This window comes from Lynx canadensis, chromosome B3 (assembly GCF_007474595.2).
Source record: "Lynx canadensis isolate LIC74 chromosome B3, mLynCan4.pri.v2, whole genome shotgun sequence".
In the NCBI taxonomy this organism is placed as follows: Eukaryota; Metazoa; Chordata; class Mammalia; order Carnivora; family Felidae; genus Lynx; species Lynx canadensis.
Window position 1 is genome coordinate 101,846,529 of NC_044308.2, and position 13,584 is coordinate 101,860,112.

Genomic DNA, 13,584 nt, shown 5'->3' on the forward strand with positions numbered 1-13,584 from the left:
CAAACACTAATTTCTTTCCTTTGCAGAGTCTAGGGAGGAGAAAAACAAAAGAATGTTAAAAGAATGTGAATTCATTTGATATTCTGATCTATCTTTTGTTTGGTACACCATGATGGACTCAGTACCTGTGCTCTGTGTACTCACTGCCTAACCCACTGCCTGGCATTAAGTAGGTGAACAATAGGTATTTTTCAAATGACTAAATAAAAAATAGTGAACACAGACATAACAACAATGTCCTCTATCTCATATTTTCATTGCTTTTCCAAGGGGGTGTGAACCCTTAGTACTTGTTAGCTACTTCTTAATTATCCATAAAAATTGGGTACAGGTTCATATAGGAAAATTCCACATTTAATACACAAACATATATTTAGCTGATAGTATTCCTTTCCTTCCTTCAGAGTCTTGACTTCACTCTGAGGAATAATGAAGCAGCCTCACTGGGTTTTATCTATATTCTCTGTCTTATCAGAGAAAAGGCCCAGAGGCATGGGAAATCACGAGTATTGTCATCCCACAAAAACAAGGGGGACTGGTAACTCATTCCTGCTCATCTTTGTATTTCTCAAAAGTAGCTCAAAAATTAACTAAATCAAGATCTTTTCCTCGGTTAAAGGCTGCTGTAAGAACTACATTTTTCCAGTAGGTGGTAGTATTTTCTTTCTTCAGCATTAGAATTTTTGAAGATTGCCTCAAGGTTTGTTGGCTTTGGTTTTTTTTAGTTTTACTATTCCTTTAGTAATCTGCAGGTGACAATAAATAAGTTAATGAAACTGATGTTTCTTCCACTTAAAAAAAAATATATCATTCTTGAGGGCTTTCAAAGGCTCCAGATGGAGAACTTCTGCTTTGGCTGCCATTGATAGCAAAGTATATACCAGGGTAGACTGTGCTGGAACTCTCCTTCCCACTTCCCGATAGAAGTTATTACTAAGGACTAGCTAATTGACAGTAATGTCTTGGAGAAAATGATATGACAAGATTTTCTGCCTCTATAATAATAACGCAAAACAAAAATAAAACATTGACCCTAGGATTCTCGATTTTAGGGAAGATAGTCATTAAATTATGCAGATACCTTTCCTGGCTGGTTAATAGTGATCTTAAACAATTATTCACATATCCTATTTTAACGAAAACATCTAAACTTCTGCAGCCCCACAAGACCTTTCAATACCCCCAACAGAGGGTTAGGTACTGTCACGTGTCTGACACGGAGTACACGGTGCAGGAACTAGGTTTGAGGAAGGAAGGAAAGATTGAAATTCCAGGGGCATATCATATGCTGTAGTTGAAAAACGGAAGTGTGAATTAGTGGAATAATATCTCAAATACTTTATCTTCAAAAATACTGTGTTCACGAGAGTAGGGAAGGCTGGGTCTGAAGCACGTATTTCACTGGTTTCTCAGAAGTACTCTTATAAACAAAGCTTCAAGTTGCTGGAGAAAGTGTTCAAGGGCTCAGTGTTTCAGTGAAAACACGGAGATAGCCCGGATTTGGCCATCAAGTCCACCCGTGAATATTCACCTGATAAAAGAAGGTACTGCGATTTTTAGGTTTTAGGGGATTTTTAACCCCTACTACTAACCCTCTGCTTTGGAGACCATACCCGGCGGCGCTTTTCCAGCCCACCTTAGGCTGCTCCACTGGCCGCCGCACCCCGCTATTCTCTTCCGCGCCGGTGGAACACTGACCCAGACACGGCCTCGGCCTCGCGCACTGCCCAGGTCCAGGTCAACCGCCCAGCCTAGAGACTCCGACGCGCTGACAGGTGGCCTCGCTCGCCTTCCTGCCGCCCAGGGCGGCGCTCGTCTCCCACTCCACACGAGAGTACTCAGAGCTCCCAGGCTGGTCCCAGAGGTCGGGTGGCTTCCCGAGGGGAGAGAGAGGCCCAAGAGGGGGGCCGGGTGGCCCGCGAGGCCGCCGACGAGAGCAAAGGGCAGCCAAAGCCAGAGCCAGGTGAGGGGTGATTAGGCCAGGCACTTCTCGGGCCCCTTGGACAAGGGCCACAAGGAAGGAGGCCGGCACCCAGGCACGCCCAGCTCAGTGCACCGCCCCTGGGCCTCGGAGACCCCCGGAACCCGTCCACGCCCCCCGCGGCAGGGACCCCACGTCTCCACCGCCCGCCGGGCAAACAGATCTGCCACCCCCGGGCCCCAGGAGGACTCAGGGGTCACTCGAGTCGGCGAACCACATTCCCAAGGACGAGCAGCCGGTGGCAGCACCGCCCCCTCTCAAGCGCCCTCCGAGTCGTCTACTGCCAGCGCTCGGGCGACTCGAGGGCCCCGACCCCTCCAGAACTCTCAGGCGGCCGGGGAGGAATTCACTCGGACCCCTCCCCTTCCCCAAACTTCTTCCCTCCGCCGGGCGGTTCTTCCAACCCGACCCCTCCGCGCCATCCGGCTCCTCCCTCTCCGCTCCCCTCCCCTTTTCTGGTCCCCACGTAGGAATCCGCCCCCCCACCCCGTCGCCCGCGGGGTCCGGGGATCCTCCCCCCGACTCCCCCCGCGTGCCGCCGCCGCCGCCCGGGTTCCTCTCCCCCCTCTCGGGCGCTCCCTGCCAAGCCCATGATGTAATGGTGTATGTTAATCAGTAGCATGTGGGGAGCTCCGGCTCGGCGGCTCAGTCCTCCGCGAGCCGACACTGGCGGCGGCAGCAGCGGCGGCGGCGGCGGCCCGGACTCGCAGCACCGCACTCTCTGAGCGCCGCCCGCCCCGACGGCATGGCCCGCAGCCCGCGCTCCGGGCGCCCAGACCCTCGCTGAGAGCCGCCTCGGCCCCCGACCCGCGCACGGGGCCCCGAGCCGCCGGGATGAGCCGCGCCGAGGTGAGCGCCCCCACCCTTCCGACCGCGGCAGGGGACCCGCCGGTCACTGGGTTCTCCTCCCAAGAGACTTCCCCCTCTACTCGAGAAGTTCTGGGAGGCGGGAAGCGGGGTGCCGGCAGCGAGCGGCCCCTCGAGGGTTGGCCGCTGGGCTCTTCTCTCCGCCGCCAGCCGCCACCGGACAGGGATAGGACTGGGGGAGCCCCCGAAGCTGAACTTTCTTCTTTGCGGTCGTTGGGGGGCGTGTGCGGGCGGCGCTGAGCCGCAGTCTCGGCGGAGCCGCCCTGCCCGCCGGGGGGAAGCAGTGTTGCGGACTCCGGCTGTCTCCGCGCTCGGCGCTCGCCTGGAGCCGTTCCGCCTTCGGCCTGGGAAGCGGGGGCGAGGCGCTGGGCTGGCCGGACCCGCCCGTAGGCGGTGGCAGCCGGGGCAGAATGCCTAAAGCACACACGCGCGTACACACAAACGCACACGCACGCACACATCTGATCGCTCAGGGCAAAGCAGGCCCTCGGAGACCTCCCGGGTGGGCTGGAGAGGCGCGGCGCGGGGGAGCCGGGGCTCGGGCTGCGCCTCCGCCCGCTGGGCACGGAGCTTTGGGTGGGGAGTTTATTTTTGTCTCGAGCTGCTGCCGCGGCTGCTCACGGCCTAAATCCAGAGGGGCGCCTGGCGGCGGAGATGCTGGCTGTTGCTGTAGATGGAGCTGCAGCCGCTCGGCTGCTTCTCCGGGAGGTGGAGGAGGAGGAGTGGGAGGAGGGGGAGGTAGAGAAGGAGGAGGTGGAGGAGGAGGAGTGGGAGGAGGAGGAGGAGGGGGAGGAGGAGGAGGAAGGAACTCGGGCTGCCGCTGCCTCCGCCTCTGTTTTGCATTAGCCCCCACCCCCACCCCCGCGCCCCTTCGCAGCCGCATTGCAAGTTTTCCGCGCGAGGAAGATCTGTTGCTGGTGCTGGCGTTTGCAGGCTCAGCCCTCGAGGCCACCCCGGGTGGCGTGTGTAGGGAGCACCAGCCGTTCGCAGAGGCAGCAACAGGAAGCTGTGGGGTCTACTCCCGCACCTGGGAAGGAGGCTTCTGGCCATTCCCGGAACGGGAATAGCTCATCTCCCGCATTCGGGTGCGGAGGGGGCGGCCGGAATTTGGGGGGACCAAACCCCCAGCGGGGCGCCCCCCCCCCCGCCCCCTCTGATGCGCTCGTTTCCCGGGCGCGCTCCCTCGCTGGCCGAGGTCTCACTGCAGCCTTTCTCTCCTTCCAGTGGTGATCGCCGCTCGGGAATGCGGGTGTGAAGGGTCCGAGCTGCCGCCCAGCGGGGAAGAGACCCCGGGACGCCGGAAATCACCATCCCGGAGCTGCGAAAGGGGGGGAAAAGAGCATTCTTTCAGTTTGTGTGCCTTGTGGGGAATTTTTTTTTAATCGTTATTTTTTTAAAAAGAAACATTTCCGTGCTACTGTCTGTCATCATCTCTGGGGAAATCAGCCAGAACCACCGGAACATAACTGAAACCAGACGAGAGAGGCAGGAGCCGAGGCAGTACCTGCAGCGTCCGGGCACCGGAGCCACCTTGGAACGGGAACGCGTCTCCGGCGGCCGCGGGGCTGCGGCTCCGCCAAACTTTGGGGCGGGCGGGGCGGGCTGGGGCGCCGAGGGGGCTTCGTAGACCGAGGGCCGCCCCCTAACCATGATGTTTCGCGACCAGGTCGGGGTGCTGGCGGGCTGGTTTAAGGGCTGGAACGAGTGCGAGCAGACTGTTGCGCTGCTGTCTCTGCTTAAGCGCGTGAGCCAGACCCAGGCCCGTTTCCTCCAGCTCTGCCTGGAGCACTCGCTGGCCGACTGCGCCGAGCTGCACGTCCTCGAAGGCGAGGCCAACAGCCCCGGTAAGTGCGCGGCCGCCGCTGTCCCTCCTGTTCCCCCCTTTCTCCTTCCCCCATCCCCTCCTGCTTCCCAGCCTCGGGCCTGGGCCCCGCCCCCGGCCGCCTCCCAGCGGGTACACCGAGGGCGCGGGCCGGGGCCCTTGGCATGTTACCCCTCTCTGCCCCCCCCCACCCCCAGTCCCTGCGCCCACTTACCTCCGCTGGCCGCTTTGGTTTTTTGCCCACTGTCAACTCCTTCAGCCCATTCCGTGTGGTAGCCACGGTAGCATGAATGATTGATTTTTCTCTCATGCAGTTTCCTGGGAAATAAGTAAGTCAGGTCACGTAGAGTCTGGATTTTCTGGGCTTTTTTTTTTTTTTTTTTTTCCTTCTTCTTCTTTTGGGCAACGTGGCTCTCTGGATTTCAGCAACACATGAAGAAACCCGGGCTGCCCTTCAGAGAGCCAAGCTTTGATTAGGCTGTATGAAGGATACATGAAAATTCAATTTTATTACTCATTTTTCCCCATGGATATTCCAGTTTCAGAGCTCTGTCTTCAGACTAATATGCAGGTGACGCTACATTCGCAGTTTGTATACTATGAGGTTATACTTCTTTATCACGACCTCGTCGAGTCGATGTGGATCTTGTAGAAACGGTCTTACAGAAAGGGTTTCGGTAGAGAGCAGGCATGAATCAGGCTCCTTCATATTTTTGTTGGAAAACTTTACTGAATATAACAGAATCGTTTCATATTTACAGACCTCTCCACTAGTATAGAAAATGAATGTACTGGAAAGGTTCAGCAGTTTTCTATTTGCTAGCATGGGTGGTGACAGACTGAAATTATATCCTGGGGTGGGGAGGTGGGTGAGGATGGGGGGTAGGGGCAAGGTCCGTTGTAATTTTGGATAGGGGAAATTCTTTAGTTCCTGCTGCAGCAGGAGGGTGAACAGAGCCCCCAGTGTTTACACAGAGAAAAGAATGCAGGGTCCTCTTCCAGCTGTTCCGTGTTAAAGCCTCCAGCCTGCGAGACTCAGCAGAGGTCTGGGCTGCCATTTGATGACGAGGTCCAGTTGAGGGCAGCAGGGCCTGGGAGACACTAAAGTGAGTGTGCGGTCAGGGCAGTAAGAGGAGAGCTGGCCTCCTCCTTACTCCTCCTCCCTGGTGTGGTGCTCATGAGGCTGAAAACCCTTGGATGGGTTGTTTCCATATATAGAATCAGAGGCTGGAAGTGAGCCGGGAAATCCTCACAGCCCTTTTCCTGACCAGACAGGGCTGCACCCAGAGGTCCCTGTGCCTCCAGGTGTGGAAGGCCGCACTGAGACAGATCACACAGGCCCCAGTGGGATTCAGCAAGAGCCCAAACAACACCCCCTGTTACAAGGGTGGCAGGGGCAGGGCCCCTTCTGTTCAGTTACACATCTATAAATAGCTGAAGGGCCAGGCTCCTTCCTAAGGGTGTGGGAGCATAACTAGGAAGACTGATGATCTGCTCTCTTGACTTCTGTCCTTGATGTGGCAGGGTAGTCTGGTTCACCTGCTTGATATTGTTTTCTCTGGTTTGACAAACAAGGTTATGTAAACTTTCGTGTGTTATAGACTGCAGGGGATTTAAGAACAGTAATTTGTGTGGAATGCTTGACTTCAGTGCTTGAAGGGACTGTTTAAAATAATGAATCTTCAGGTGACTCAAATGTTAGAGCAACATTCTTGCCCTTTGGGTTAAAGGAGACTTTTCCCCACATAGTAGCAGTTCAGTAAGTGAAGCCATTAAATGTGTGGTGTAGAAAGAAATCACTTACTTTAAAAGTCTCGTCATTTAATAGACCAAAAAAAAAAAAAAAAGAACTTCTGTGTTTTTAAAAGTCATTTGGCAATCTTTTTCCTCAAAAATTTTATTTTGCTATACTTATTTGTGGAAACCTACCTGTTCCTGCTGCTAAGTGCCATAGGTATACAACATCTAGAGCCATTATGTAAGATAGGGACCATTTTCCAGTTTCTGAATTAATGTTACAACCCAGAAATTTTGCTTTCTTTGAAACCTTTGCACTTGTCCTGTGGCCAGGACAGAAATTCATTAGTGAGGTCGTGTGATGGTTCAATTTACTTCTGCAGTATGGGGATCATACAGAGAATCAAGATTGGTCATAGCATATATCCAAGCCTGGAATATGGCTCTCTCACATATCTGGAACCTAGCCAAGAACCAGTGGGGCAAAAATGTCCACTTAGCAACCAGAATAGAGGGCATCAAGTATGGGAGAATACTTCAGACCCTTTCTCAGAACATACTTATTCTTATTTTAGATAACAACCCTAACAATTTTTTTTTTAATGTGAGAAAGGATCCATGGCGTATTAGGGGTAGCACATTTAGAATGAGGTGACCCTTGACAGCTTGACAACCAGGAAAGAGAGAAATATTATAACTTTAGACACAAGAATTGGAAGTAGAAGCCCTGAAGGTTTGGGAATGTTAGGGTAGGAACCCTCAATTGATTCTGCAGGCATTATTCTGTAATAAGTAAATAATTACTATTTACCATGAATGAGAGTGAACTACCAAAAAGGATACATTTTTGAATACACTCTTTGAGAAGAGAGGAAAATATGCCATAAACTTTGAAAATATTGACAGTCAAGATAATTAACCTCCAAGGCTGTTTTGGTTGGTAAAGCTCTTACCCATTCAGAAAACTAGGCTGTGTGGAATGACTCATTCATTGGCTGGCTGAGGTTTCCTATACCAAAATCATCATGTATCACTTACTTTTCTTTGTAATCATCAATTAAAAAGCACATATTTTTTCTGGTGTTGAGAGTTTAAACCTTGGTGAATGGGAACCAAATTCATATCTGGGGCGTGATCTCAGTGTAATAAAAAATGTAATTAGTCATAGTATGAACTTGGCTCTATTTTCTCCAGGACTGACTTTAAATAGAGATAATTTTTCACATTAAATGTGGTTTGTTTGAGATCCGTGGGATGTATTTTGATACTAACTTTTTCTTCTCTTAAATTTAGCATTTATTGAGAATTTAGTGGTTCACGGTTTATCCTTTGCCTCAGGTTCATGGTCATCTGAAATCCAAAACAAACAAACAAAAAATGGTTGAGTCATTCCCTGAGACTGTGTGTGTGTGTGTGTGTGTGTGTGTGTGTGTGTGTGTGTGTTTCACGCTAGATTTAGTCAGTGGGATCTGCTCATGGTCAGCTTCCCAGGTAGAGACTGGTTTCCAGAACCCTCAAGTTGTAGATTATTGCCCTCCAGTCCAGATTAACCTTGAGACCTCTGGCCAGTCCCAGTTTGTAGATGACTGTTTCTGGGGCTAACAGGTCCTTTGATACATAAAAATGGCAAAATGGAACCTACTCTCTTTACGTGCAGTTTCCTAAAGAAAAATAGGTTGTGTGACATTATTTATTCATGACTTTTGTCGTTTGGACTTGAAATATGTTTTGCAGTGGAAACAGTGTAATAAATGGAGGTGTGCAAGTGAATCCATAAAAACTTACTAACTCACAAAACAGTGCATACTTTGTGGGGCAGTTGCGTATGTTTGTAGTAAGTAAATGATAAAAAGATTGTTGCTTTCCATATAATTAAATACAACAGAAAAGATGATCTGAAATGGTGGTGCTTGAGACAAAACTAACTGTGGAGATTGGAAAAGGACTTGTGGGCATGTTTTCTCTCATTAGAGGGTGAAGGTGTTGATTCTGCGATTTTTATAGTGTTTGGTTTCTATAGAGTAGGTGTATCATACCCTGAGTTGCTCCTTTAGATCATAAACGGAGTAAAAGGAAAACAGAAGAATTGAGATTTTTCCTGATGTTGCTGCAGAAGATCTTGTTTGTAGTTCTGCCTTTCACTTACTCATTCAACATTCATTTTCTGACTGCCTGCTACTTTCCTGCCCCTGTGTTATGCAGTGGGAATACAAAGGTAACATACTATATTCCAGTGCCTGGTCCATAGATACCTGGTGTTGAGTAAATGACTAACACGGTATCATAGGTGCTGAAGCAGTGATATGGGAATAAAAGGAGTGGAGGGAGGGCTTCTGGGAACATTGTAAACCTAGCAGTTAATTGCCTGGGGAGTCAGAGAAGACTTCACTGAAGAGGAGATATGTTTGAGTTGAGTTTTGAAGGGTGATTAGGAGTTGGTTCAGTATGTACAAAGGATTGTAGAGAATACGCATGAAGGCATTTTTCAGGCAGAAGGGATAGCTTTGATAAAAATGTTGCCTTATGAGAGGGCCTGTGCAGAAAATAGTGAGTTGAGTGGCTAGAAGAGTGTAGAATCCCGACTTCTAAGTAAGGCAGAAATTAAAACAGAAGTTGTGGGTGTGTAGGATTTTGCCAGCTAAGGTGTTTGGACCTAATCGTGCAGAGATGATTGAAAACCCAAGAAGGCTTTTAGGAAATGAGCTAAAAGATGGAAGGGCTGTGTGTGTGTATTTGTACACTTTTGGGAAAGTGCTTTCTAGTATATGCATGATCCTCTAAAAGGCAAAAATGGGAGAAGTGAGGTAAAGTTTGGTTTGGTTTCCATTTTGGTCACCTGGTGACATCATTATCTCAGGGCGGCTTTGTTGACCTCAGCATTGATCTGTGGGGGAGAAGAAACGACTAATATGGAGAAGAAAGGAAGGTTTGTCCAGGTGGCCATTTATTTATATGCATGGGAGGGCATATGTTGTAAAGGATTCTTGCAGTATGGATTTTGAAATCAGTCACAGTGCGCTGGTCAGTTGATTCCTGGGCCTCAGTTTTCTCATCTGTAAAATGGAGCTAATAAAGCCTTGTTATTGTCCAGAAGTTACTTGTTAATAATCCAGTGAGGACCTATTATATCCACCATGTTTAAATTTGCCTCTGTTTAATGTGGAGTTGCCTCTAAATGAATGTGGAATTTATATAAATAATGTTTTTGTAAATGACAGGAACTCTTTTTATTTAAAGGATTATCAAGAAGAGATTGGAGGGGCACCTGGGAGGGTCAGTCGGTTGAGCGGCCAACTCTTGATTTCGGCTCAGATCACGGTCCCAGGGTTGTGGGATCGAGCCCCCGTCGGGCTCCACACTGAGCGTGAAGCCTCCTTAAGGTTTTCTCTCTCTCTCTCTCTCTCTCTCTCTCTCTCTCTCTCTCTCTGTCTGTCTCTCTCTCCCTCTCCCTCTCTCTGCTCCCCTCCCCCGCTTGCACTCTCTCTCCTCTCTAAAATTAAAAGAAAAAAGAAGAGATTGGAGATGATTGGCCCCCTGAAAAGATAGGAGTCTACATCACTCTGTCTTCTGCATGTCAGCTTAATTTTATTCTCTATCATGTTGGGTCCTAAAAAAATTCAACCCTGGCCCAGTTTTCCTACATAACTTGTCAACACTTTTTCCCTTCAGTTGGTGAATGTGAAAAGCAGAAGTCATTTTGTTGAGAGAAATGTATAAGGACTTTATATCTGAAGCACTTTTCACTTAGGGTGTTGTAATTTTCTGTAATTTTCTGGACAAACCGACGGCAGGTCACATACATTTATACGCTCTGTTGTGAATAACTTGGATTTGCTTGTTTAGCTTGGGTGCTGTAGGGCTTCAGAGACTGAGTATGTGTTATAAACAGGTCCCCTCAAAGCAAGTAAGAGGCAGACAACCTTAACAGCAGTCCAGTTGGTTTGTTTATGTTGAAATAAACAAAGCTGGGTGAAATGAGTGTCAAAAGGGCTTGAGAAGTAGCCAGAGACTTCCCAGTGTGCCCTGCACAGGTGCGATTCTAAAGAGAACTGACAATGCCAGAGAAGACGAAATTCCTCTCTTCCTTGACCTGGGGAGAAATTTGGAGGTTTTCGTCTATGAGCGAAGGGCCTTGTATAACTCATCTGCTAGGAAAGGTGTGGTGCTTTTTTTTCTGTTTGAAATAGAATTATTGCTTTGAGTTTTTGGCCAGTTCCTTCCTTTCCGTCCCTCCTAATCATTCCTTCCAAGGCCTTACTGACTTCCACTGGGTCACGTAGATTACGATGCAGAATGCAGAATCCGATGTCTCCTCTGAGCTATTTTTTTGCTTCTGTGGGAGCCGCCTGAGGCAGGACTCTCCCAAAGAGAGCACATCTTTCAGAATGGGAGCCTTCCCCCTGGGTTTAGCTAGTCAAGGCTAGGGAAGCTACTACTCCAAAAGCCATTGTGGAGTTTGGGATGAACTGGCCTGCTTTTGTGCAGGAGCAGGTCACTCCATGGGACTCATAGGCTAGTTGTAGGGTTTTGTTCCCACTCCACATATCAACATGTTAATACAGTTTTCCTTGTCTTGGTTTACTAGGAAAAAAAAAATCAAATGATTCAGTGGTTTCTTTTACACAATAAACAATACCATTAAATGGCATCTGGGAAGGAGTATTAGGTAAGGAACTGTGTGACCAAGGTCCTCAACACATGTTAATTCACCAGATACCCCAGCAGATTGCTGGGTGCATGTCAAAATGTGAGGTAGGTGTAATGATTCTTCTCAAGGAGCTTACGCTGGAGTTGTGGAGGTAAAACAAATATAATGGTTAGACCAGAAAGAGTTACTACATGCTGTGGCTCCCATGAGAGAAAAAACCTGGAGTTGAATGAAAGGGAGGGAACAGGATAGGTCGGGTAGTCCAAAAATTATGAGTGGAAGAAGTTAACTTGACTGTGTCATTTGAAACGTGCTTTAAGGCTCACCCAATTCTTGCCTTTTTAGTATCTCCGATGTGAGTTTTATTAAGGAAACCACACACGTAGGGGGATTCCATGCATGAGCCATGGAAGGGGCAGGCTTCCTGGGCCTTTGAAGGGTGAGTATGAGTGCGTTAGAGATAGTGGAACATGATGCCTTTTGTTCATCAGGCGTGATTTCTTGAACGGAAGGAGTAATCCAAACACTTCCGTGATTTCTAACATCTAAATGTAGGGACATGAAACATCTACTCACCTAATATTTGTATCCTTAAAATTATCCATAACATCATAAGACTTAGTTCTCGTGGCTCCTCCCAGGAGGATACTCTTATATGTTACTTTGATCAGAACTAGTGTTCAGCAGAAGCATTTTGAACACATATAGGAAGAGACAAAAGTGACTTACACTAGTTCTCAAAATATTATGTGCTCACAGATCACTTGGGGATCTTGTTAAGCTGAAAACTCTGATTGAGGAGGTTGGTATTTCTTTTTTTTTTCAAAAAAATTTTTTTAACGTTTATTCATTTTTGAGAGACAGAGAGAGACAGAGCATGAGTGGGGAAGGGGCAGAGAGAGGAGGAGACACAGAATCCAAAGCAGGCTCCAGGCTCTGAGCTGTCAGCACAGAGCTCGACACGGGGCTTGAACTCACGAACTGCGAGATCATGACCTGAGCCAAAGTCAGATGCTCAACTGACTGAGCCACCCAGGCGCCCCAGGAGGTCGGTATTTCTAATAAGCCCCTGGGTTAAGCTGCTGCTGCCACGGAGCACTCTTTGAGTAGAAAGATCACAGACTTATTAGAGGTGGGAGGTAATGTTGAGGTCATTGATGCCTTGGCTTTCAAGTTTTATGGATGTGTATCAGAAGATTTTTGTTTGCAAATGAAAACTTACACAAAAGCTTATGGGAAGTGGCTACGCTTACCGCTTCCCACTCCGAACCTAACTCCAAGGAGAGCAGTTTGAAAATCATCTATCTGTGTGCAAGCACTATGATTTCTTCCCCTGGCTCAGAGACATTCAAACTGTCTCTCCCAGACCCGAAATGAGGCTGAGTTTGAAGAAGGCAGAGTTGGTCCCTGTTTGTAGCATTTCCCCGAGCTTTTTAGAGGTGCCCCTGCTGGAATTTCTAGGCATTCTAATCATCAGTGTCCCATGGAAAATGAGGCTCCAGGAGAGATTCATTTTTTGCTGATGCTATGGGCTGTAAAGTTGAGCTGGAAAGAGCAGAAATGTTAATTCCAGAAACCGGATGGGAGAGATCTCTTCCTACTTCCCCAGTGCACTCCCATACAGCACAACCATTGGAATTTCTGAGGCAGCTCGGCCTGATCTGTCTGTAGAATTCAAGTGCTTGTGTGCAGCATAAATACATGTAGAACATCGTGTACATTTCTAGCTGTGTGAGGATGTGCACCAGATACGTGATTGAAATGTGTGACTGAAATGGCGATGCTGAACCACTTTTGAATTTCTGAAGAGCCACAAAGGAACAGGGGAATCATTGAAACCTCAGTAAATAACATTGTCTCGGTTTGTAAAAGAAAAAAGGAGGGAGGAAGTAGGTTCTGTGCAGGGACCTGTGAAGTTAACACTAATCTTGTGCCAGATACCAGAAGAGGATTTGAAACTTGATTTGCCAGCGTTTGGATGAGGAGGTAGGAAGTGGTCTGGCTTTCCTAAGAATGGGAAGAATGGGTCCTGCAAAACTAAAGTAATTTCCTTTTTGATGGGGGAATGGGAAAGGAAGAGAGATAGCATACAAGAGAACTCTGTATTCTGGGCAGATCACAAGAATTCTGGTAGCCATCCCATATCTGAATTTTAGCACAGCCTTTGACAAATCCCCTTGTTTCCTGCCGAATAAAATGGAGACATGGAAGCCTGGTCAGAGTGTAGTTATGTGGCCTTAGAGTGGCTCCTGTGACTTGACAGGCAGGCCTGGCTCCGGCCACTGTCAGCCTTAAGGGAGGACTTGGGTGTCGTGACTCGGAGCTACATGTTATGCATCATTACTCGTGTTGACATGTGACTCAGCCAGGGGTCCCCAAGAAAGCAGAGCCCTAGGCAAGGGCTGGTGTGCAGGTAGTTTATTTGGGGCACGCATCCCAGGGACAGGAAAGGGGACTGCGGAGAGAAATGGAAGAACGGAAAGGTAATACAAGATGCTGTTATCTAGCTAGGCACTGCCGTGGACAACT

At 48.6% G+C, this 13,584-nt stretch overlaps 1 protein-coding gene across 3 annotated transcripts in view; it reads left to right on the top strand.

Annotated features, from left to right (window-relative positions):
* Positions 1–2,748: 2,748 nt before the first annotated feature.
* SAMD4A (sterile alpha motif domain containing 4A) overlaps positions 2,749–13,584 on the top strand; it is a 215,082-nt gene continuing 204,246 nt past the window's right edge. For 2 of the 3 annotated variants that reach the window (XM_030319145.1, XM_030319149.1), the window contains exons 1-2: positions 2,749–2,830; positions 4,073–4,692. In XM_030319145.1, coding sequence (XP_030175005.1) covers positions 4,497–4,692 — 196 coding nt within the window. In that variant the 5' untranslated portion in view covers positions 2,749–2,830; positions 4,073–4,496. Of the gene's footprint in view, positions 2,831–3,769; positions 3,934–4,072; positions 4,693–13,584 lie in introns of those variants that run through there. The other variant, XM_030319146.2, reaches the window with a different exon arrangement.